Source organism: Oncorhynchus mykiss, chromosome 26 (assembly GCF_013265735.2).
Source record: "Oncorhynchus mykiss isolate Arlee chromosome 26, USDA_OmykA_1.1, whole genome shotgun sequence".
Classification (NCBI taxonomy): Eukaryota; Metazoa; Chordata; class Actinopteri; order Salmoniformes; family Salmonidae; genus Oncorhynchus; species Oncorhynchus mykiss.
Genome location: NC_048590.1, coordinates 44,359,838 through 44,386,887, shown reverse-complemented (window position 1 = coordinate 44,386,887; position 27,050 = coordinate 44,359,838). Strand labels below are relative to the sequence as shown.

The following is a 27,050-nucleotide window of genomic DNA, read 5'->3' as shown; positions in this document are numbered from 1 at the left end:
GAGAATCCCCCAGGCTAGCCACATACAAATGAGATCTTAGAACAAAGCAGCTACAGTAATAATCTGATTATTTGCATTGGCTATGTTTAATTGCAGTAAGGCCTATACATTTTAGGTATATTTCTCTGGAGGCTTTGAATGAAGTCAATTGATGAGTAAATATATACAATACATAGGCTACACACTGCCGTAACCCATCCACTGGCTGACAACAACATCATTGCACAATCAATGCTGTCAGACTTTATCCTCTGGCATAACTTTTACCTTGAAAACGATTCTTTCTTAGGAATTGGTCTCTTTAAATGACATTCTGCACAGCTATGTAACAAGACAAATATGTCACTATGAAAAGTATTGTACTGCATTAGTCTCTCAAGGTAATGGTAGTTAGCTAGTAGAATACATTTATTTTTATAAATCACTGTAAGTTTTCTGTATGACATTTTTTTTCCCCCGCCATCTGAGAAACTGCAAGTAGAGGGCTTAACATTCTCAAATACCCCAATAAATGTCACCTCTAGCCCTGCAGGTGCTATGTGGAATCCAAACTAGATGTTTGCAATTTTGAAAGTAAATGTTTTATGTCATGTTGTACATTGTTGATACAAATCGGCATTTCCCTTCAGTGGTTTATAGTGGACCGAGACATATTTACATTTCCTCTAAAGGCATGTTCAGTGTCTTATTACCACACAATGTCATACTGTAAACATGACTGTTCAGTGTCTTATTACCACACAATGTCATACTGTAAATATGACTGTTCAGTGTCTTATTAACACACAATGTCATACTGTAAACATGACTGTTCAGTGTCTTATTAACACACAATGTCATACTGTAAACATGACTGTTCAGTGTCTTATTAACACACAATGTCATACTGTAAACATGACTGTTCAGTGTCTTATTAACACACAATGTCATACTGTAAACATGACTGTTCAGTGTCTTATTAACACACAATGTCATACTGTAAACATGACTGTTCAATGTCTTATTAACACACAATGTCATACTGTAAACATGACTGTTCAGTGTCTTATTAACACACAATGTCATACTGTAAACATGACTGTTCAGTGTCTTATTAACACACAATGTCATACTGTAAACATGACTGTTCAGTGTCTTATTAACACACAATGTCATACTGTAAACATGACTGTTCAGTGTCTTATTAACACACAATGTCATAGTGTAAACATGACTGTTCAGTGTCTTATTAACACACAATGTCATAGTGTAAACATGACTGTTCAGTGTCTTATTAACACACAATGTCATACTGTAAATATGACTGACCACACAAATATATTGTAATGAATGTGGAAAAAATATTCAATTTTAAACTTTGCAATGGTACTACAATGAGTGTACAAAAAATGAGGAACATCTTCCTAATATTGAGTTTCACCCCCGTTTGCCCTCAGAACAGCCTCGGTTCGTTGGTGCATGGACTCTACAAGGTGTTGAAAATGTTCCACAGGGATGCAGGCCCATGTTGACTTCTATGCTTCCCACTGTTGGTTCAAGTTGGCTGGATGGCCTTCAGGTGGTGGACCATTCCTGATAGACACGGGAAACTGTTGAGCATGAAAAACCCATCAGTGTTGCAGTTCTTGACACACTCACAATGGTGCGCCTGGTACCTACTACCATACCCCATTCAAAGGCACTTAATTATTTTGTCTTGCCAATTCACCTTTTGAATGGCACATGCAGAATCCTTTCTCAATTGTCTCAAGACTTAAAAATCCTTCTTTAACCTGTCTCCTCCCCTTCATCTACACTGATTGAAGTGGATTTAACAAGTGACATCAATAACGGATCATAGTTTTCACCTGACCAGTCTATGCCACGGAAAGAGCAGGTGTTCCTAATGTTTTGTACACTCAGTGCACGTAATGGAGAGGAAAACTTGAAATGTAATCTAGAGAGAGACGAGTTAGAATATTAATCTCTTCTGAGAAAAACAGAGCAGTTAGGCGTGCCTTTGCCTAATGGGGGGTGTATTATCTAATGATACAGGCACAGAGATGCAGACACTTGCAATAGGTTCATTTAAACCAGGAAAGTATCAGTGTGCTAGTTTAAAACATGTATAGAAGTATATGTATATTGAAGTAGTTTGTGCCTAAAAAAAGGGCAGGAGAACAGTTGCCCCCCCCGGTTGCCCCCCCCCTGGACACCAGGCCGGGGGTTAAGTTTGAAATGGGAATAGGCCTACAATCAACATAATGGTCACAGATACCATCTGTGATTACATGTAGTCTGAAATGATTGGTGTAACACAGTAACTATGTGTAACTCAGTCCTAGATTAGGCCTACAGAGAAATCTGAAACCTACACCCAAGTTTACCTTCCTTTTATCTCTTGTGGAGTAAATTATCTTTCCGCTGTCTTCACTTGTGTTGCATTTTGCACATCAAATTGCAAATATAACCCTATTGAAAAAATGAAAACATACATTGAAAAAAAAGCAACTATTGTGAGTTAAATCAGGATGGGTGGAACCTTGAGAACGGCCTAGATTTTACATCTCGAACTCCCAGAATCTTGCTGGTTTGTGCAGATTCTGAAACAATGCCCTGTGGATTCATCCATTTAAAATGATCTGTGACATTGGAAGTCATGTCCTCTATGGATCTCAAGTGGATTGATCTTCACATCAAACACATGTAGCTAGGTCTCGTTTCCATCTCATAGTTTGACAATGATACAATGGTGAAAAACACTAAGTATTTTACAAAGTGAGTGCTGTTGAAGCGCCATAAATGCTTACAAAGCAAACATTTGGCCTATTTGGGATTACATTTTAGCCTACTTGATTGGGCTGTTCTATTCTATATGAAAGATAGGACCACGATTCAACAAGTGATTACTGGCAAAGGATGTTAGGCTACTCTATCTCACTGACATTAACTGACTTTCCATCTTTCAAAGATTAATTTGACTCAAAGCAAAGATACAGGCAAAACATAATTAATTCAAGTGAAGTCTCGCGGTGTTTAGACACCTTTCAGACATCTTGCATTTTTCAGTCTGAAAGAACGAATTTATAAAATACCGTTGACTTCATCGGGCCAAGCGAACCCGAAATAACAGGGCCTTTATTGTTGATATTCGTGACTTATTTGTATTTCGACCGAATGCATGTGAGGCTATAGGTGGCTGAACCGAGAGCTCGCGTGCAAAACCACTGAGCGGATTGTCTCTCCCCGGGCTCTCGAGCCGTATTGTGCGTCATTTTCATAGCTGCATCTTGTTTTTCTATCGAGGCAACATGGCAACTCCCGCCGCGGTCAATCCATCGGGTAAGTCGCGATTTATCTTAAGGAAAAAACAAACACAGTGGGGGTTTAATGGTGATTTATATCTTTAAAATGTAACATCTATTTTTGACATTTACCGGAATGGAAAGCGGCGCTTAGCTGAAGACGCCGACGTCAGGCTCACAGAGCTCAAGCTCTCCACAGCATCCCCTTCCCCCACGGAGCTATCTCAGCCTCAAAACACTTTCTGTACACCTAGAAACGCATTTTCTTCATTATAGCGTGAGCATACGTCCATTATTTACACACAAACAACCTATTATAGGGGCAGAAGCTTTTTAATGTCTTGCATGTATTATCTGCACGCAAAATGAGATGCTGGTTGCGTTTTGGCTCAATCCAACAGGCAGCTAGTTAGCTGCTGCTACGTGCTCTGATTTCACCGAATAGCCAGTCCCCCTCACGATACAAAGGTTATTTTGCATACCGAGCCCTTGGCCTATCGACGTTAACTCGGGCAATTTGAGTCGAGTCATTTCGACGTTTGGCACTGGTGTCAGTGACAGCGATTTGTTGGTCCCTCTCTATCGCCGGTTGATTCGACAGTCATTAGCTAGATGAAATCTGCAGCTTGCTAGGCGCTAACAACACTGTAGCCTGGATTTCTTTACTCAGTGTTATTTGAGGAAGAAGTTAAAGTTGTTAGTGAACGGCCTAAATAGTAACCTAGTGGCCTAGCTAGTCTTATTTGCATGACCAGTAAAGCTACCTTTATATGCCTTATATGTTTGAACCTTGAAGCTCTAGTTGTCATGTAATGACAGTCACAAAGGCGTTAATTACAATGCTGCTGTTATGTAGTCATTACGTTGTTACATTGTTACTGAGCAAATAAACGTACACACAGCATACACTTTTGTTGTTAGATTGTTACTGTATTACGGAAGTACAAGGCTACAATGCATCCTTAGCGGAGGTGCAATTATATCGCCTGGGCTCTTATTAATATAATCAATTCTGGGCAATGATACAAGTTTGGTAGTGATATAGAAGCAAAACATTTAGAGGAAGGCAAACAATGGTTTATATACACGTTGCTGAATTGCTGCTTGTCATCAAATATGTGTAGGCTATGGAATGTAGCCTGAGCCTTGTGTGTTGAAAAATACTACTCTAAAAATAGGCCTAAATCTTACGTTTCCTAATGTGCATTCACTCCAGTTCTATTTGCTCTGTTTAGCCTAGGCCTGATGTCTTTTGTATACAGTAACGTTAACTGATTATTGAAACTAACTGTTCTACTGCCAAAACATTTAAGAAATACAGCTTCGATTTTACTGTCATTTCCAATAATAACCACAACAGCAGGCCTCTCTCTCTCTCTCATTGGATATGCACATTTAAGTCTAATGAAGAAATAACTGGGGTGTTAACAGCACCGTGGCTGCATATAGAGTTGCCATGTGAAGAGAAGCATGGAACAGAATGAACAATCAACTGATTATTACCTGGGTGCGTTCCAATAATATTTAATTTCTCCTGAAGAGTACACTCCTTAACTACTTCCCACGAATCTAAAAGCATTGCATTTAAAAAAAAATGTATTTACCAAAGAGCATTATTTTTCATTAAAGCCAGATTACACAATGCATTAATCTCCTCTTATCCCAGTAACAAACCTATTTGTCAGATTATGCGATAGGCTATAATCCATGTTTGTTGTGTTTTGTTGTGAGAGCCAGTGATATTATGATGTCTTTGGGTGGATTGAAGAAGCTACACAGGGAATGCTACTACTAGACATGGTGGCGCTGCTCCTAAGTAATGATAGGAGAAACCCTGGCTGTCCTCTCCAGCCCTAGCCTCCTGTAGCCAGACACTGTGTCCTGGCTGTCCTCTCCAGCCCTAGCCTCCTGTAGCCAGATGCTGTGTCCTGGCAGTCCTCTCCAGCCCTAGCCTCCTGTAGTTAGACACTGTGTCCTGGCAGTCCTCTCCAGCCCTAGCCTCCTGTAGCCAGATGCTGTGTGTCCTGGCTGTCCTCTCCAGCCCTAGCCTCCTGTAGCCAGATGCTGTGTGTCCTGGCTGTCCTCTCCAGCCCTAGCCTCCTGTAGCCAGACACTGTGTCCTGGCAGTCCTCTCCAGCCCTAGCCTCCTGTAGCCAGATGCTGTGTGTCCTGGCTGTCCTCTCCAGCCCTAGCCTCCTGTAGGCAGACGCTGTGTGTCCAGGCTGTCCTCTCCAGCCCTAGCCTCCTGTAGCCAGACACTGGGTTCTCACCTAGAACCACAGTATGCCATGCTATGTCTGGCTGCCACCTCCTGAGCACTAGTTATTATGCATGTATGAGTTGAAGTGTTGTTTACATACCTCTAGGCTACTTCATGAATGAATTAATTAGTTGGTTGGTTCTTTGCTGGGGTCTGCATTGCAGCTGGGGGTTTTCCAAGACAGAGAAAAGTAGAAGCAAGTGGAGGAGACAGAGAGGGAAGGATAGGAAAGGGAGGGAGAGGAGAGGGGAAACGCTGGCTTGTATAAAATATTAACAAAACTGCTGGAAGCACTGGGGCAGAGAAGGGGGTTTGTTTAGCATATCCCTAACATCTGGCTGATGGAGTGAATGAGTAGACCAGAGAGAGAGAGGGGGTGAGTTGGTAGGCCTGGGAGAAGGAAAGGCACAGAGAGAGAAATTGTGATTTGGCACGCAATGTGCTTCAGCTCACCACCCAGCACGACACGGAGCGCCATATTCAGTCTTTCTGTGTCCTAAAACAGGCTGGATTTAGGCTACATTGAAAACAACAGAAAAGCCACCATGGCATGTTCTTGTGGAGGTTCAGGTACCACATGGCCATGTCCACGCTTTCAGAGTAATATTAATGCAGCTGTAATACAGTCACAATGTCACACAATGTCTAATGCCATGTTCTCATGTGGTACCTTTCTCTGTCCTCTGTTCCAGAGATGGGCAGTGAGTTGCCGGGGCCCGTTACTATGCCGGGGGCGGTGGTGGGGGCGGGCCAAGTGAGGATGGGCGGAGCCATGCCGGGCCGCGGGGGCAAGAGGAGATCCGGAGGGTGAGTACTATTTTATATCTGCATTTTACCCACAAGGCTATTCCACTGGTGTTCCAGGAGTATTACACCAGTATATCAAGAGTATTCCAGGTTTATCCCAGGACCAAATATCAATAGAATTGCTTCATTATTCCAATGAGCAGAACGTCAGGCATGGATAACAAAAACACAGAGCAAGCACACAGGCCAATATTCCAATGTTGAATTTCAAACGAGCTTTATTAGCAGGACAGAGTAACACGCCAGAGATATACAATGTATGATAGTTTGACATAGTGCCACCGAAAAAAGCAAACAGTAATCTCATATAGCTGCATGTATGATTAAAAAAACACTCTCAGGTCGAAGACAGAGGGAACAGAAGATTTCGAGACTATTCCACGGTACGTTAACCCCCGGGGTGAAATCGGGACATATTTACCCCATGCCCTGGTATTCTGCCTATACAACAACATACAGAGCATTCGGAAAGTATTCAGACCCCTTTACCTTTTCCACATGTTGTTACATTACAGCCTTATTCTAAAATTGATTAAATTGTGTTTTCCCCCCTCATCAATCTACACACAATACCCCATAATGACAAAGCAAAAACAGGTTGGATGGGGAGCGTTGCTGCACAGCTATTTTCTGGTCTTTCCAGAGATGTTAGATCAGGTTCAAGTCCGGGCTCTGGCTGGGCCACTCAAGGACATTCAGAGACTTGTCCCGAAGCCACTCCTGCGTTGTCTTGGCTGTGTTCTTAGGGTCGTTGTCCTGTTGGAAGGTGAAACTTCGCCCCAGTCTGAGGTCTTGAGCGCTCTGTAACAGGTTTTCATAAAGGATCTCTCAGTACTTTGTTCCGTTCATCTTTCCCTCGATGCTGACTAATATCCCAGTCCCTGCCGCTGAAAAACATCCCTACAGCATGATGCTGCCACCACCATGCTTCACTGTAGGGATGGTGCCAGGTTTCCTCTAGACGTGACACTTAAGGCCAAAGAGTTCAGTCTTGTTTCTCATGATTTGAGTCTTTAGGTGCCTTTCGGCAAACTCCAAGCAGGCTATCAGGTGCCTTTTACTGAGGAGTGGCTACTGTCTGGCCATTCTACCATAAAGGCCTGATTGGTAGAAGATGCAGAGATGGTTGTCCTTCTGGAAGGTTCTGCCATCTCCACAGAGGGTTCTTGGTCACCTCCCTGACCAAGGCCCTTCTCCCCCGGTTGCTCAATTTAGCCGGGCGGCCAGCTCTAGGAAGAGTTGGTGGTTCTAAACGTCTTCCATTTAAGAAAGATGGGGGGGGGGGGCACTGTGTTCTTGGGGACCTTCAATGCTGCAGAATTATTTTGTAACCTTCCCCAGATCGGTGCCTCCACACAATCCTGTCTCGAAGCTCTACGGACAATTCCTTCGACCTCATGGCTTGGTTTCTTCTCTGACATGCACTGTCAACTGTGGGAACTTATATAGACAGGTGTGGCCTTTCCAAATCATGTCCAATCAATTGAATTTACCAATCAAGTTGTAGAAACATCTCAAAGATGATCAATGGAAAACATGTGCCTGAGCTCAATTTTATGACTCCTAGCAAAGGGTCTGTCTGAATGCTTATGTATATATATAAGGTATTTCTGTTTTCTATTTTAGAGTAAGGCCGTAACAAAATGTGTAAAAGTCAAGGGGTTTGAATACTTTCCGAATGCACTATCCATTATACATATAGCCTACACCAACATGAAGAAATAAAAGCCAAAGCCATCCAGGCAATATGGCAACTCGACATGACACGGAAGACAACAGGGACCCGTCTAGGGCATCTTTTATTTACTCCTTACATGAATGTCTGTGGATAGAAAAACTGGAGACATGTCATTTCCAGTAGGAGCCTGACTAAGACGGTCAGCAACACATACTGACACAGAGTAATGATCCTCAATTTTCACTGAGATAGGCTTGATGCTTGTGCTCGGTGGAAGCATGCTGTATGTATACTGTATTAGCTCTACTATCACGCATAACCGTGCATACTGCATTACCTCTACTATCAGACATAACCATACATACTGCATTACCTCTCGTACCAGGCATAACTGCATACTTCATTACCTCTTGTATCATGCATAACTGTGCATACTTCATTACCTCTTGTACCAGGCATAACTGCATACTTCATTACCTCTCGTATCAGGCATAACCGTGCATACTACATTACCTCTCGTATCAGGCATAACCGTGCATACTGCATTACCTCTACTATCAGACATAACCGTGCATACTGCATTACCTCTACTGTCAGATATAACCGTGCATAGTACATTAGCTCTACTAGCAGACACAACCATGCATACTGCATTACCTCTACTATCACGCATAAACATGCATACTGCATTACCTCTCGTATCAGACATAACCATGCATACTGCATTACCTCTACTATCAGACATAACCATGCATAGTGCATTACCTTTAATATCACGCATAACCATGCATAGTGCATTACCTCTACTATCACACAGCTAAGCATACTGCATTACCTCTACTATCACACAACCATGCATACTGCATTACCTCTACTATCAGACATAACCGTGCATATTTCATTACCTCTCGTATCAGGCATAACTGCATACTTCATTACCTCTCGTATCAGGCATAACCGTGCATACTGCATTACCTCTCGTATCAGGCATAACCGTGCATACTGCATTGCCTCTACTATCAGACATAACCGTGCACACTGCATTACCTCTACTATCAGACATAACCGCGCATACTGCATTACCCCTACTATCAGACATAACCGTGCATACTGCATTACCTCTACTATCAGATATAACCGTGCATAGTACATTAGCTCTACTAGCAGACATAACCATGCATAGTGCATTACCTCTCGTATCAGGCATAACTGTGCATACTGCGTTACCTCTGGTATCAGGCATAACAGTGCATACTGCGTTACCTCAACTATCAGGCATGCATATTGCGTTACCTCTCCTATCAGACATAACCATGCGTGCAACATTACCTCTCCAATCAGACATAAGCATGCATGCTGCATTACAGCTCTCCTATCAGACATAACCATGCATACTACGCTGTGACATGTTAGTCTGTGTAGTTGTTTTCTATTTCCTGGTTTCCTTGGTTACTCACCTCCCTATAACTGGAGGAGATCTGAGGTCCCTCCCCTGAGACCTTCTCTCCTCCAATGCGTTTTGAGAAGGAGGCAAGGAGAGAGGACGCGGGGAATTGAGGAAAGAGTTGAGAAAGAACCATTCAATGGGGAAAGCCACACTACTAAGGGACTGCATGTGACAGACAGACAGACAGACAGACAAGCAGACAGAGTGATACTTAGAAATACAGAGAGACAGACAAGCAGACAGAGTGATACTTAGGAATACAGAGAGACAGACAAGCAGACAGAGTGATACTTAGGAATACAGAGACAGACAGACAAGCAGACCGAGTGATACTTAGGAATACAGAGACAGACAGACAAGCAGACAGAGTGATACTTAGGAATACAGAGAGACAGACAAGCAGACAGTGATACTTAGGAATACAGAGACAGACAGACAAGCAGACAGATTGATACTTAGGAATACAGAGACAGACAAGCAGACAGTGATACTTAGGAATACAGAGACAGACAAGCAGACAGTGATACTTAGGAATTCAGAGAGACAGACAAGCAGACAGAGTGATACTTAGGAATACAGAGAGACAGACAAGCAGACAGAGTGATACTTAGGAATACAGAGAGACAGACAAGCAGACAGAGTGATACTTAGGAATACAGAGACAGACAAATACTCATCAGTCACTTCTACTATTATCAGAAGAATGAGTGGCAGAGAAGATTATTATCACAGACTATAGCATTAAAGTGAAGGCTGTAGTTACTCAGCACTCAACTCATGACACTACTTAGTGACTGTGTTCCTTTATACCTCAGTTATAACAGTAACTGGCCCTCTGTTTAACTCTATCTTGGTCCGTCATCAGGTGCGAACTCGACCGGAGGCTGAATTCAGTCAAGCCTAAGAATCATTCACAATCTCAATCATATATGCTCTAGCTAATCAGTCATCAGATTAAGTGAAATGTACTGGTGTACATTGCTTTGACACACACACACACACACACACACACACACACACACACAACAAAGCTTATCTGTTATCAACAGATCGCTGTATCAAGACCAAAAAAAGCCGATACCGATTAATCGGCCATATTTTTTAAATGTATTTTGTAATAATGACAATTACAACAATACTGAATGAACACTTATTTTAACTTAATATAATACATCAATAAAAATAAATTTAGCCTCAAATAAATAATGAAACATGTTCAATTTGGTTTAAATAATGCAAAAACAAAGTGTTGGAGAAGAAAGTAAAAGTGCAATATGTGCCATGTAAGAAAGATAATGTTTAAGTTCCTTGCTCAGAACATGAGAACATATGAAAGCTGGTGGTTCCTTTTAACATGAGACTTCAATATTCCAAGGTAAGAAGTTTTAGGTTGTAGTTAATATAGTATTTATAGGACTATTTCTCTCTATACCATTTGTATTTCATATACCTTTGACTATTGGATGTTCTTATAGGCACTATAGTATTGCCAGTGTAACAGTATAGCTTCCGTCCCTCTCCCCGCTCCTACCTGGGCTCGAACCAGGAACACATCGACAACAGCGAAAGTCGAAGCAGTGTTACCCATCGCTCCACAAAAGCCACGGCCCTTGCAGAGCAAGGGGAATAACTACTCCAAGTCTCAGAGCGAGTGACGTTTGAAACAGTATTAGCGCACACCCAGCTAACTAGCTAGTCATTTCACATCGGTTACACCAGCCATTAGGCTGATAGGCTTGAAGTCATAAACAGCACTGTGCTTGCGAAGAGCTGCTGGCAAAATGCACTAAAGTGCTGTTTGAATGAATGCTTACGAGCCTGCTGCTGCCTACCATCGCTCAGTCAGACTGCTCTATCAAATCATAGACTTAATTATAACATAATAACACACAGAAATACGAGCCTTTGGTCATTAATGTGGTCGAATCCGGAAACTATCATTTCGAAAACAAAACTTTTATTCTTTCAGTGAAATACGGAACCGTTCAGTATTTTATCTAACATTTGGCATCCCTAAGTCTAAATATTCTTGTTACACTGCACAACCTTCAATGTTATGTCAGCCTCTGGCTGGTATACCCTGACTCTGCGTGCAATGAACGCAAGAGAAATGACACAATTTCACCTGGTTAATATTGCCTGCTAACCTGGATTTCTTTTAGCTAAATATGCAGGTTTAAAAATATATACTTCTGTGTATTGATTTTAAGAAAGGCATTGGTGTTTATGGTTAGGTACAGTCGTGCAACGATTGTGCTTTTTTCGCAAATGCGATTGTTATGAAAACTTGAAATCGTCCCTAATTAATCGGCCATTCTGATTAATCGGTCGACTTCTAATCAAGACATCACAGGTCAATTCAGTAGTCTGTTAGACACACCGGTGTGAGATGAGATTGAAAAACGCCACTCTGGACGAGTCATCACTAGTGGCATGGCAACCTTTCAACTACAGAGGCGGGATCAGCGGTTTGCACTACCCACACTTCCTCTATGCTCTTAGCAATACCTACTTGATGGTACTTTTTGAATAATAACAATAGGTTTTATTACTATAGTGCTGGTCATGTGAAAGGCAAACAACACAAATTGCTTTACATTACAAAGGCAACGTGTAAAAATAGACGTAACACCTCTGGAACAGTTTGTCATTCTGAGGTGTTTGTCCGTTCACTGTGTTGACTCACTTGACTAAAACAGTAAGGCTTTAAAGGTATGATTTCTTCTCATGATCCGTTGTTTCTTGACACACATGTTGTGTGATAAGCAACCTTGAAATGTACTCAAATGCTGCATAAGAAAAGACTCCTCCAGAAATGTGGCCGTAACTTAAGGTTTTTAATGCTCTTTCTGATACTCTTTAATCAAATGTCTCAGTGAAGTTGAGTTGTAGTGTTTTCATCATAACATGTCGACTGCAGGGCCCATTGGCCCTAGTCCAAAAGTGGTGCACTGTAGGGGCAAAGTATGCCATTTGAGACTCGGTCTTAGTGTCGAGGGACGCAGAGGAAATTGATTCATTTATCTGTTTGGCAGTGACTATGCATTTCACAATTTCTGTTGTTGTTGCACCAGGTCCTTGAACAGGGGAGGAAATAAGCATTCTCATTGTTCAAGAGGAACAGGGAGGAAATAAGCATTCTCATTGTTCAGGAGGAACAGGGAGGAAATAAGCATTCTCATTGTTCAAGAGGAACAGGGAGGAAATAAGCATTCTCATTGTTCAAGAGGAACAGGGAGGAAATAAGCATTCTCATTGTTCAGGAGGAACAGGGAGGAAATAAGCATTCTCATTGTTCAGGAGGAACAGGGAGGAAATAAGCATTCTCATTGTTCAGGAGGAACAGGGAGGAAATAAGCATTCTCATTGTTCAGGGGGAACTGAGGAGGAAATAAGCATTCTCATTGTTCAGGGGGAACAGGGAGGAAATAAGCATTCTCATTGTTCAGGAGGAACAGGGGAGGAAATAAGCATTCTCATTGTTCAGGAGGAACAGGGGAGGAAATAAGCATTCTCATTGTTCAGGAGGAACAGGGGAGGAAATAAGCATTCTCATTGTTCAGGAGGAACAGGGGAGGAAATAAGCGTTCTCATTGTTCAGGAGGAACAGGGGAGGAAATAAGCATTCTCATTGTTCAGGAGGAACAGGTGAGGAAATAAGCATTCTCATTGTTCAGGAGGAACAGGGAGGAAATAAGCATTCTCATCATTCATTAGGAACATGGGAGGAAATGAGCATTCTCATTGTTCAGGACGAACAGGTGAGGAAATAAGCATTCTCATTGTTCAGTAGGAACAGGGGAGGAAATAAGCATTCTAATCATTCATTAGGAACATGAGAGGAAATGAGCATTCTCATTGTTCGGGAGGAACAGGGAGGAAATAAGCATTCTCATTGTTCAGGAGGAACAGGGGAGGAAATAAGCATTCTCATTGTTCAGGAGGAACAGGGGAGGAAATAAGCATTCTAATCATTCATTAGGAACATGAGGAAATGAGCATTCTCATTGTTCGGGAGGAACAGGGAGGAAATAAGCATTCTCATTGTTCAGGAGGAACAGGGGAGGAAATAAGCATTCTCAATGTTCAGGAGGAACAGGGGAGGAAATAAGCATTCTCATTGTTCAGGGGGAACAGGGAGGAAATAAGCATTCTCATTGTTCAGGAGGAACAGGGGAGGAAATAAGCATTCTCATTGTTCAGGGGGAACAGGGAGGAAATAAGCATTCTCATTGTTCAGGGGGAACAGGGAGGAAATAAGCATTCTCATTGTTCAGGAGGAACAGAGAGGAAATAAGCATTCTCATTGTTCAGGAGGAACAGGGGAGGAAATAAGCATTCTCATTGTTCAGGAGGAACAGGGGAGGTAATAAGCATTCTCATTGTTCGGGAGGAACAGGGGCGGAAATAAGCATTCTCATTGTTCAGGAGGAACAGGGGAGGAAATAAGCATTCTCATTGTTCAGGAGGAACAGGGAGGAAATAAGCATTCTCATTGTTCAGGAGGAACAGGGGAGGAAATAAGCATTCTCATTGTTCAGGAGGAACAGGGGGGGAAATAAGCATTTTCATTGTTCAGGAGGAACAGGGGAGGAAATAAGCATTCTCATTGTTCAGGGGGAACAGGGAGGAAATAAGCATTCTCATTGTTCAGGACGAACAGGGGAGGAAATAAGCATTCTCATTGTTCAGGAGGAACAGGGGAGGAAATAAGCATTCTCATTGTTCAGGGAGGAAATAAGCATTCTAATCATTCATTAGGAACATGAGAGGAAATGAGCATTCTCATTGTTCGGGAGGAACAGGGAGGAAATAAGCATTCTCATTGTTCAGGAGGAACAGGGGAGGAAATAAGCATTCTCATTGTTCAGGGGGAACAGGGAGGAAATAAGCATTCTAATCATTCATTAGGAACATGGGAGGAAATGAGCATTCTCATTGTTCAGGAGGAACAGGGAGGAAATAAGCATTCTCATTGTTCAGGAGGAACAGGGGAGGAAATAAGCATTCTAATCATTCATTAGGAACATGGGAGGAAATGAGCATTCTCATTGTTCAGGAGGAACAGGAAGGAAATAAGCATTCTCATTGTTCAGGAGGAACAAGGGAGGAAATAAGCATTCTCATTGTTCAGGAGGAACAGGGGAGGTAATAAGCATTCTCATTGTTCAGGAGGAACAGGGAGGAAATAAGCATTCTCATTGTTCAGGAGGAACAAGGGAGGAAATAAGCATTCTCATTGTTCAGGAGGAACAGGGGAGGAAATAAGCATTCTCATTGTTCAGGAGGAACAGGGGAGGTAATAAGCATTCTCATTGTTCAGGAGGAACAGGGGGGGAAATAAGCATTCTCATTGTTCAGGAGGAACAGGGAGGAAATAAGCATTCTCATTGTTCAGGAGGAACAGGGGAGGAAATAAGCATTCTCATTGTTCAGGAGGAACAGGGAGGAAATAAGCATTCTCATTGTTCATTAGGAACATGGGAGGAAATGAGCATTCTCATTGTTCAGGAGGAACAGGGAGGTAATAAGCATTCTCATTGTTCAGGAGGAACAGGGGCGGAAATAAGCATTCTCATTGTTCAGGAGGAACAGGGGAGGAAATAAGCATTCTCATTGTTCAGGAGGAACAGGGAGGAAATAAGCATTCTCATTGTTCAGGAGGAACAGGGAGGAAATAAGCATTCTAATCATTCATTAGGAACATGAGAGGAAATGAGCATTCTCATTGTTCGGGAGGAACAGGGAGGAAATAAGCATTCTCATTGTTCAGGAGGAACAGGGGAGGAAATAAGCATTCTCATTGTTCAGGAGGAACAGGGAGGAAATGAGCATTCTCATTGTTCAGGAGGAACAGGGAGGAAATAAGCATTCTCATTGTTCAGGAGGAACAGGGGAGGAAATAAGCATTCTCATTGTTCAGGAGGAACAGGGGGGGAAATAAGCATTCTCATTGTTCAGGAGGAACAAGGGAGGAAATAAGCATTCTCATTGTTCAGGAGGATCAGGGAGGAAATAAGCATTCTCATTGTTCAGTAGGAACAGAGGAGGTAATAAGCATTCTCATTGTTCAGGAGGAACAGGGGGGGAAATAAGCATTCTCAATGTTCAGGAGGAACAGGGGAGGAAATAAGCATTCTCATTGTTCAGTAGGAACAGAGGAGGTAATAAGCATTCTCATTGTTCAGGAGGAACAGGGGGGGAAATAAGCATTCTCAATGTTCAGGAGGAACTGAAAATATAAGCATACAGCCATAAAACAATGGCAACACACACATATGGACAGTTTGCACACACACACACACACCCTAGACTAGATTAGTAACTGTTTTGGTCTTTGATTGCAGGATGGACTTTGATGACGAGGATGGGGAAGGACCAAGTAAATTTTCAAGGTGAGAACAGTGAACGATGGCCCACTGATATTTCCATGTAATAAGTATCACTCATTGTTATAACAAATTACTCTTTCTATGAGAAACAGTCAAGTTCTAGACTTGAAGTTGTTGCTATGATTGTTTATTATACAGAATTCCATATTTTGTACAATCATTCCTTGTTGTCATCTTATTGCTATGGACATTCAATCACATTTACCAAACCCATTGTTTCATATTTTCAAGCGTTTTAACATTTTTGATCTGTTAAACGTTTTTTTGTTCCTCAAAAGCAGCTTCAGCTGTCGTTCCACCCACAGGCATTCTCTCACGTGTTGTTTTTCTCCAACGTGTGGTTTTTCCTCTATTCTGTGTTCTCTCAGATTTATCCAGAGTTCTCTGGCAGCAGTGGTCTCTGTTAGTGGAGTGGAGACAATGCCCTCTGCTGGGGAGAAGATAAACTACAACAGCATGTTGTATATAATGAGAAACACACTACTACCTCTACCACATTACTAACTCTCTCATTTTAAAATTGATGAGAAGAGCCTACCAAACAACCAGAGCCTTTTGACCAAAAATACCACATTGATAAATAGTGGGCTTTGTTGCAGACATCCAGCATGCCACAGTTTATTATAAAAAGTGTTCTCACACACCTTCTGAAAGTCTCTTGTTACTCCATACCTCACCAGGCCACGGGAAGTCCTATTTTTCAAGTTCTCTCCCTGTCTAGTCCACTCTAGTGAGGCCTTCTTAGAGGCCAGAGAGTACCGATCCCATAGGGCTCTGGTCAAAAGTTGTGCACTACATAGGGAATAGTTAATACTTTTACAGCCACTTAATACAACGCATGCCCATTTTCTGCTGTTACACCCATTCCTTGTCCTGTGCATGTTGCTCTCATCAAAATATCTAACACTTTTTAAAGCCCATAAATAGCATGTGTATCATTCTCATTGTACATGTGTTATCCCATATTCAGGCTACCGTGTTCAGGTTACTGTGTTAGGGTGTGTTCAGGCTACCGTGTTCAGGGTGTGTTCTGGCTACCGTGTTCAGGCTATGGTTATCAGGCTACTACTCTGTTAGGGTGTGTCAGGCTACCGTGTTCAGGTTACTGTGTTAGGGTGTGTTCAGGCTACCGTGTTCAGGGTGTGTTCTGGCTACCGTGTTCAGGCTATGGTTATCAGGCTACTACTCTGTTAGGGTGTGTCAGGCTACCGTGTTCAGGCTACCATGTTAGTGTGGTCAGGCTACCGTGTTTAGACTACGGTTAGCAGGCTACTGTGCTAAGGCTACTGTGCTAAGGCTACTGTGCTAAGGCTACTGTGCTAAGGCTACTGTGCTAAGGCTACTGTGATCAGGGTACTGTGATCAGGGTACTGTGTTAGGGTGTGGTCAGGCTACCGTGTTCAGGCTACGGTTATCAGTCTAGTGTGTCAGGCCACTGTTCTCAGGCTACTGTGGTCAGGCTACTGTGTTTAGACAATGGTTATCAGTCTACTGTGTCAGGCTACTGTTCTCAGGATACTGTGTTCAGGCTACTGTGCTAGTGTGGTCAGTCTACCGTGTTTAGACTATGGTTATCATTCTACTGTGTTAGGCTACTGTGTTCAGGCTACCGTGTTCAGGCTACTGTGTTTAGAATACTGTTCTCAGTCTATTGTTCTCAGGCTACTGTGTTCAGGCTACTGTGTTAGGGTGTGGTCAGGCTACTGTGTTCAGGCTACTGTGGTCATGCTACTGTGTTAGGGTGTGGTCAGGCTACCGTGTTCAGGCTACCGTGGTCATGCTACTGTGTTAGGGTGTGGTCAGGCTACTGTGTTCAGGCTACCGTGGTCATGCTACTGTGTTAGGGTGTGGTCAGGCTACCGTGTTCAGGCTACCGTGGTCATGCTACTGTGTTCAGGTGTTTGCGTCTCAGCGAGTGGTGTCCCAGGTGTTACATGCTGTGTTTCTTCTCTGCTCCTCTCTCTAGGTATGATGATGATGATCAGATACCTGGTGATGATAAGGAGAGATATGCCAGGTAGGCCTGGCCTGCTAGAGCTCCATAGGATTTCACTGACTCACCCCACCTCCCAGGGCTTGACTAAAACACTTACCTAATGTTTACAGCGGTGTCAGGTTACACCTGCTCTTTTCACCAGTGAATAAAACATGGAAATATCAGGTGTAAACTTAATTTCAAACAGTGCAGCCACGCGCTGAGTGAACTTGACCCACAGAGATGTGGAGACTTGGATAGAATACGGTCAAAAGGAAAGCCTGAATGCCCAGGGACTTTAAATGAAAAGCCTAAATTCCCAGGGATTTCAGATGGAAAGCCTAAATGCCCAGGGATTTCAGATGGAAAGCCTAAATTCCCAGGGATTTCAGATGGAAAGCCTAAATGCCCAGGGATTTCAGATGGAAAGCCTAAATTCCCAGGGATTTCAGATGGAAAGCCTAAATGCCCAGGGATTTCAGATGGAAAGCCTAAATTCCCAGGGATTTCAGATGGAAAGCCTAAATGCCCAGGGATTTCAGATGGAAAGCCTAAATTCTCAGGGATTTCAGATGGAAAGCCTAAATGCCCAGGGATTTCAGATGGAAAGCCTAAATGCCCAGGGATTTCAGATGGAAAGCCTAAATGCCCAGGGATTTCAAATGGAAAGCCTAAATGCCCAGGGATTTCAGATGGAAAGTCTAAATGCCCAGGGATTTCAGATGGAAAGCCTAAATGCCCAGGGATTTCAGATGGAAAGCCTAAATTCCCAGGGATTTCAGATGGAAAGCCTCAATTCCCAGGGATTTCAGATGGAAAGCCTCAATTCCCAGGGATTTCAGATGGAAAGCCTAAATGCCCAGGGATTTCAGATGGAAAGCCTCAATTCCCAGGGATTTCAGATGGAAAGCCTAAATGCCCAGGGATTTCAGATGGAAAGCCTAAATTCCCAGGGATTTCAGATGGAAAGCCTAAATGCCCAGTGATTTCAGATGGAAAGCCTAAATTCCCAGGGATTTCAGATGGAAAGCCTAAATGCCCAGGGACTTCAAGTAAATTCAAAAATCAATCAAAGCTCCCCTAGTTTATATTAGTAACTCTGAATACAAACCTACTTTTCAAAATTGTCAATTTATTAATCTAATGTTTTATTCATCATTCATCTTCATAATGTATTTATGCCACCAGACCTGCTATGGAAATGACGGTGTGTCCCAAATGGCTCCCTATTCAGTTAGTGCTGACTCAAAAAGGGCTTGTATGGAAACCCCACCCTATTCAGTTAGTGCTGACTCAAAAAGGGCTTGTATGGAAACCTCACCTATTTGGGACATTAGAAATACAGTGCCTTCAGAAAGTATTCACACCCCTGGACTTTTTCCATATTTTGTTGTGTTACAGCCTGAATTTAAATTGATTCAATGTAGATGTTTTTGTCACTGTCCTACACACAATACCTCATAATGTCGAAGTGTTTACAAATGAATTACAAATGAAAATCTGAAATGTCTTGAGTCAAGAAGTATTCAAGCCCTTTGTTATGCAAGCCTAAGTAAATTCAGGAGGAAACATTTGTCACAAGTTGTATGGACTCACTCTGTCTGCAATAATAGTGTTTAACTTCTCTAGGGGGTGTGGGACAGTAGCGTCCCACCTGGCCAACATCCAGTGAAATTGCAGAGCGACAAGTTTAAATGACTATAATTACTATATATTTAACTTTCATGAAATCACAATTGTAATACATCAAAATAAAGCTTAACTTGTTGTTAATCCAGCCGCCGTGTCATATTTCAAAAAGGCTTTACGGTGAAAGCAAACCATGCGATTATCTAAGGACAGCACTCAGCACACAAAACATTACATACAGTAACCAGACAAGTAGATTAGTCACAAAAGTTAGAAATAGCAATAAAATGAATCACTTACCTTTGATGATCTTTGTATGGTTGCACTCACAAGACTCCCAGTTACACAATAAATGTTTGTTTTGTTCGATAAAATCCCTCTTTATATCCAAAAACCTCAATTTTTTGGGCGCGTTTTGTTCTGTAATCCAACGGCTCAAATCCGGTCACAAGAGGCAGTTGAAAATTCCAAATAGTATCTGTAAAATTCATAGAAACATGTCAAACAATGTTTATAATTAATCCTCAGGTTGTTTTTAGCCTAAATAATCAATAATATTTCAACCGGAAAATAGCGTCGTCAATATAAAAGAAGAACAAGAAAGGTGCGCTCTCGGTCGCGCGCAGGAAACCGCTCTGGGGACATCCCACTATCCACGAACTCAAAGTTGTCATTCTCTCTAATTTTTCAGAATAAAAGCCTGAAACAATGTCTAAAGATCGTACTAGAGTACTAGTGGAAGCCATAGGGAACGGAATCTGGGTCCTATCCCTTTAAAAGGTGGATAGGCTTTCATTGGAAAAACAGCCATTTAAAATAATGGCACTTCCTGGATAGATTTTCCTCAAGTTTTCACCTGCCATTTCAGTTCTGTTATACTCACAGGCATTATTTTAACAGTTCTAGAAACTTTGGAGTGTTCTATCCAAATCTACTAATTATATGCATATCCTAGCTTCTGGGCCTGAGTAGCAGGCAGTTTATTTTGGGCACGCTTTTCATCCGGAGGTGAAAATAGTGCCCCCTACCCTAGTGAGGTTAACATGATTTTGGAATGACTACCTCTGTACCCCACACATACAATTTTCTGTAAGGTCCCTCAGTCGAGACATGAATTTAAAATACAGATTCAACCACAAGACCACAGAGGTTTTCCAATGCCTAGCAAAGAAGGTCATCTATTGGTATATGGTTAAAAAATAAAGTAGATATTGAAAATTCCTTTGGGCGTGGTGGAGTTATTCATTACACTTTAGATGGTATATCAATACACCCAGTCACTACAAAGACACAGGCGTCCTTCCTAACTCAGTTGCCAGAGAGGAAGGAAACCGCTCAGGGATTTCACCATGAAGCCAATGGTGACTTTAAAACAGTTAGTTTAAAACTGAGGATGGATCAACAACATTGCAGTTACTCCACAATACTAACCTAACTGACAGAGTGAAAAGAAGGAAGCCTGTACAGAATGCAAATATTCAAAAACATGCATCCTGTTTTCAGCAAAGCAATTCACTTTGTGTCCTGCATACAAAGTGTCACGTTTGGGGCAAATCCAATACAACACATTACTGAGTACCACAACATATTTTCAAGCATAGTGGTGGCTGCATCATGTTATGGGTATGCTTGTAATTTTTAAGGACTATGGAATTTTTCAGGATAAAAAAATAAACTGAATGGAGCCAAAATCCTAGAGGAAAACCTAGTTAAGTCTCCTTTCCAACAGACACTAGGAGAGGAATTCAACTTTCAGAAGGACAATAACCTAAAACACAAGTCCACATCTACAATGGAGTTGCTTACCAAGAAGACAGTGAATGTTCCTGAGTGGCTGAGTTAGTTTTCACTTAAATCTGCTTGAAAATCTATGACAAGACCTCAAAATGGTTGTCTAGCAATGATCAATAACCAATTTGACAGAGCTTGAAGAACTTGGGCAAATGTTTCACAATCCAGGTGTAGAAAGCTCTGAGAGGTTTATCCAGAAAGACTCACAGCTGTAATCGCTGCAAGGGGTGAGTGTAACATGTATTGATTCATTGGGTTGAATACTTATCTAAGTATATTAGTGTTTTATTTGACACATTTTTGACCTTACCAAGTATTTTGTCTAGATCTTTGAAAAACATTACAATTAAATTCATTTGAATCCCACTTTGTAACAACGTAATGTTGTAAAAGTCAAGGGGTGTGAATACTTTCTGAAGGCAATGTATGTTATTCACACATGACGTTCATGATCAAATAAATGAACATAGAATTTGAGGACCTGTCCATCCGTAGCTCAGAGATTGTGTTCTGGTCTGCTGTGTTCTTTAATCCCTGTATGTTCTTTATGTCCTCAGAAGACAAACTCAAACGCTGAAAAGCAACTGAATAACTTCTCTTCTCCTAACTTCCCTTTAGTCTTCTCTAGTACAGAGTATTATGGTTCTTAGATTATGTGCACGTACTCCTATCTCCAAGAATGGCTGGCAATGAATTCAGTTTAAGTAAAAGTGTGTATCCAGCCATAGGTAGGTGTTGAACAACCAAGTTTGAAGTCGGTTCACTAGAGTTTACCTTACTGTATCAAAACTAACATACTAAGCTTTTAACACCGAAAGTTCCAATTCAAACCAATGGAGGCGAATGATTTTGTAGGCAGCCCGTCCTGCCTAAGCACCGCTAGGGGAAACACTGGTAAATGCAGATGGTTGTCACTGGATGCTCATGTTAGAAAAAAAACTGCATTATCATGAAATCAGAATTGGGTTTAGGGTTATGGTGCATACACATCAATGCTAAAACAAATGCACAAACACACACCAAATCGGCCCACAGTACAGCCTCAAAGACCCCTTCTGTCTGTTCCATACTTTTCACTGATTTGTGAATTTTAAGATAAGAAATTATGTTTACATTTATATCCTGTCCACCGTGGCCAACCAGTGACGACCCCCCCCCCCCCCCCCCCCTGACCACCACCCCCGGGTCGTGTGATAACCCCCCCTCCTGACCACCAGTGACGACCCCCCCCCCCCCCCCTATGTGTCTAAATCCTCCTCTCTGTTCCAGAGAGAACCACAGCGAGATAGAGCGGCGTCGCCGTAACAAGATGACCCAGTACATCACGGAGCTGTCGGACATGGTGCCCACCTGCAGCGCTCTGGCCCGCAAGCCAGACAAACTGACTATCCTCCGCATGGCCGTGTCCCACATGAAGTCCATGAGAGGGACCGGGAACACGTCCACTGACGGGGCGTACAAGCCCTCCTTCCTGACCGAACAGGTATTATAGGTGGGGGTGACGATGGCCGCGTTCCAGGCTGACTACATTGCAGACAACTACCAGCTAACTGCATCGTATGATATCGCAATCTGATAACCCAACTGCGCTGTCGATGAAATGGCACACGACCATTTGGTTGAGGCCATGCAATGACTGCAATGTAGTCGGCCTGGAACACGACCAATGTGTGTGTGTTTTGTGGGTGGGTTGGTCATGGGGGCTGATGTGCGCGTATCTGTGTGTGTGTGCGTTTTGCGTGTGTGTGTGTGTGTCTGTGTGAGTAATTTAGCAGGGTCTACAAACCCTCCTCCTCAGCAAACAGGTAATAATAAAACAACTTTATTTGTATAGCACATTTCATACAGAGACCGCAACTCAAGGTGCTGTACATAATAAAATAGTAATAATAGTCATTAAAAAGTAAACAATAAAAATACAAAGTAACATACAAGGCAATAAAAGCAGCATAATATGATCAAAATGAATACAAACACATAGGAATTAGAGATGAGAAAAAAAAGTACCTAAATAAACTAGTACAAAGCCAAACTGAAAAGGTGAGTCTATGAACTGGTTTTGTTCTATTCTCTTTGACTCTGCATTTGGGTTCTGTACGTTGGGTCTGCACATCTGTGCAGCTCTACAAATGATATCCGCTGACACAATTTCCTGTCAGCATATTGATCTTATCAATTTGAAATAAATAAAGCTTTTGCAGGCTGTCTGTCATGTCCCCTGCCTCTGCCCTTGGCGTGTGTGTCTGTTTGTCCCGGATTTTCACCAATGGTATGTCAATCAATACTGCATATCCCTCATCTTTACTGTGACGTGTGTCTGCTCTGCCGTCACACACGTGTGTGTGTTCTGTTTCTCTCTTCTCCTCTCGTCTAATAGGAGTTGAAGCACCTCATCCTGGAGGCGGCCGACGGCTTCCTGTTTGTGGTCGCCGCGGAGACGGGCCGCGTGATCTACGTGTCTGACTCGGTGACGCCGGTGCTCAACCACCCGCAGTCGGAGTGGTTTGGCAGCACGCTGTATGAACAGGTGCATCCTGACGACGTGGACAAGTTGCGGGAACAGCTCAGCACCTCAGAGAATTCCATGACAGGTAGGAATACTGCTATATACATTGATATTCCCTAGTGAAAGCTATGTTGGTTCGCAGTACTGTTCAGGAATACTGCTATACACATTGATATTCCCTAATGAAAGATATGTTGGATCACAGTACTGTTCAGGAATACTGCTATATACATTGATATTCCCTAGTGAAAGCTATGTTGGTTCGCAGTACTGTTCAGGAATACTGCTATATACATTGATATTCCCTAATGAAAGATATGTTGGATCACAGTACTGTTCAGGAATACTGCTATATACATTGATATTCCCTAGTGAAAGCTATGTTGGTTCGCAGTACTGTTCAGGAATACTGCTATATACATTGATATTCCCTAATGAAAGCTATGTTGGTTCGCAGTACTGTTCAGGAATACTGCTATACACATTGATATTCTCTAGTGAAAGCTATGTTGGTTCGCAGTACTGTTCAGGAATACTGCTATATACATTGATATTCCCTAATGAAAGATATGTTGGTTCGCAGTACTGTTCAGGAATACTGCTATACACATTGATATTCCCTAGTGAAAGCTATGTTGGTTTGCAGTACTGTTCAGGAATACTGCTATACACATTGATATTCCCTAGTGAAAGCTATGTTGGTTCGCAGTACTGTTCAGGAATACTGCTATACACATTGATATTCCCTAGTGAAAGCTATGTTGGTTCACAGTACTGTTCAGGAATACTGCTATACACATTGATATTCTCTAGTGAAAGCTATGTTGGTTCGCAGTACTGTTCAGGAATACTGCTACATTCCCTAGTGAAAGCTATGTTGGTTCGCAAGTACTGTTCAGTAATACTGCTATACACATTGATATTCCCTAGTGAAAGCTATGTTGGTTCGCAATACTGTTCAGGAATACTGCTATACACATTGATATTCCCTAGTGAAAGCTATGTTGGTTCGCAGTACTGTTCAGGAATACTGTTATACACATTGATATTCCCTAGTGAAAGCTATGTTGGTTCGCAGTACTGTTCAGTAATACTGCTATACACATTGATATTCCCTAGTGAAAGCTATGTTGGTTCGCAGTACTGTTCAGGAATACTGCTATACACATTGATATTCCCTAGTGAAAGCTATGTTGGTTCGCAGTACTGTTCAGTAATGCTGCTATACATATTGATATTCCCTAGTGAAAGCTATGTTGGTTCGCAGTACTGTTCAGTAATACTGCTATACACATTGATATTCCCTAGTGAAAGCTATGTTGGTTCGCAGTACTGTTCAGTAATACTGCTATACATATTGATATTCCCTAGTGAAAGCTATGTTGGTTCGCAGTACTGTTCAGTAATACTGCTATACACATTGATATTCCCTAGTGAAAGCTATGTTGGTTCGCAGTACTGTTCAGGAATACTGCTATACACATTGATATTCCCTAGTGAAAGCTATGTTGGTTCGCAGTACTGTTCAGTAATACTGCTATACATATTGATATTCCCTAGTGAAAGCTATGTTGGTTCGCAGTACTGTTCAGTAATACTGCTATACACATTGATATTACCTAGTGAAAGCTATGTTGGTTCGCAGTACTGTTCAGGAATACTGCTATACATATTGATATTCCCTAGTGAAAGCTATGTTGGTTCGCAGTACTGTTCAGTAATACTGCTATACACATTGATATTCCCTAGTGAAAGCTATGTTGGTTCGCAGTACTGTTCAGTAATACTGCTATACATATTGATATTCCCTAGTGAAAGCTATGTTGGTTCGCAGTACTGTTCAGTAATACTGCTATACACATTGATATTCCCTAGTGAAAGCTATGTTGGTTCGCAGTACTGTTCAGTAATACTGCTATACATATTGATATTCCCTAGTGAAAGCTATGTTGGTTCGCAGTACTGTTCAGTAATACTGCTATACACATTGATATTCCCTAGTGAAAGCTATGTTGGTTCGCAGTACTGTTCAGGAATACTGCTATACATATTGATATTCCCTAGTGAAAGCTATGTTGGTGCGCAGTACTGTTCAGGAATACTGCTATATACATTGATATTCTCTAGTGAAAGCTATGTTGGTTCGCAGTACTGTTCAGGAATACTGCTATACACATTGATATTCTCTAGTGAAAGCTATGTTGGTTCGCAGTACTGTTCAGGAATACTGCTATACATATTGATATTCTCTAGTGAAAGCTATGTTGGTTCGCAGTACTGTTCAGTAATACTGCTATACACATTGATATTCCCTAGTGAAAGCTATGTTGGTGCGCAGTACTGTTCAGGAATACTGCTATATACATTGATATTCCCTAGTGAAAGCTATGTTGGTTCGCAGTACTGTTCAGGAATACTGCTATACACATTGATATTCTCTAGTGAAAGCTATGTTGGTTCGCAGTACTGTTCAGGAATACTGCTATACATATTGATATTCCCTAGTGAAAGATATGTTGGTTCGCAGTACTGTTCAGGAATACTGCTATACATATTGATATTCCCTAGTGAAAGATATGTTGGTTCGCAGTACTGTTCAGGAATACTGCTATACACATTGATATTCCCTAGTGAAAGCTATGTTGGATCACAGTACTGTTCAGGAATACTGCTATACATATTGATATTCCCTAGTGAAAGCTATGTTGGTTCGCAGTACTGTTCAGGAATACTGCTATACACATTAATATTCCCTAATGAAAGCTATGTTGGTTCGCAGTACTGTTCAGGAATACTGCTATACACATTAATATTCCCTAATGAAAGATATGTTGGATCACAGTACTGTTCAGGAATACTGCTATACATATTGATATTCCCTAGTGAAAGCTATGTTGGTTCGCAGTACTGTTCAGGAATACTGCTATACATATTGATATTCCCTAGTGAAAGCTATGTTGGTTCGCAGTACTGTTCAGGAATACTGCTATACACATTGATATTCCCTAGTGAAAGCTATGTTGGTTCACAGTACTGTTCAGGAATACTGCTATACACATTGATATTCCCTAGTGAAAGCTATGTTGGTTCACAGTACTGTTCAGGAATACTGCTATACACATTGATATTCCCTAATGAAAGCTATGTTGGTTCGCAGTACTGTTCAGGAATACTGCTATACACATTGATATTCCCTAATGAAAGCTATGTTGGTTCACAGTACTGTTCAGGAATACTGCTATACACATTGATATTCCCTAATGAAAGCTATGTTGGTTCAC

The 27,050-nt window shown here is 41.8% G+C and overlaps 1 protein-coding gene across 6 annotated transcripts in view; it reads left to right on the top strand.

The window, feature by feature from the left end:
• The first annotated feature begins 3,005 nt into the window (after positions 1-3,005).
• Positions 3,006-27,050, top strand: part of LOC110506172 (aryl hydrocarbon receptor nuclear translocator 2) — a 126,809-nt gene continuing 102,764 nt past the window's right edge. Inside the window, exons 1-7 of one of the 6 annotated variants that reach the window (XM_036963453.1) lie at positions 3,006-3,321; positions 6,237-6,351; positions 15,824-15,871; positions 17,835-17,885; positions 22,545-22,746; positions 23,036-23,068; positions 23,641-23,854. In XM_036963453.1, coding sequence (XP_036819348.1) covers positions 3,291-3,321; positions 6,237-6,351; positions 15,824-15,871; positions 17,835-17,885; positions 22,545-22,746; positions 23,036-23,068; positions 23,641-23,854 — 694 coding nt within the window. In that variant the 5' untranslated portion in view covers positions 3,006-3,290. Of the gene's footprint in view, positions 3,322-6,236; positions 6,352-15,823; positions 15,872-17,834; positions 17,886-22,532; positions 22,747-23,035; positions 23,069-23,640; positions 23,855-27,050 lie in introns of all 6 variants that reach the window. The other 5 variants (XM_036963452.1, XM_036963456.1, XM_036963455.1 and 2 more) reach the window with 5 other exon arrangements.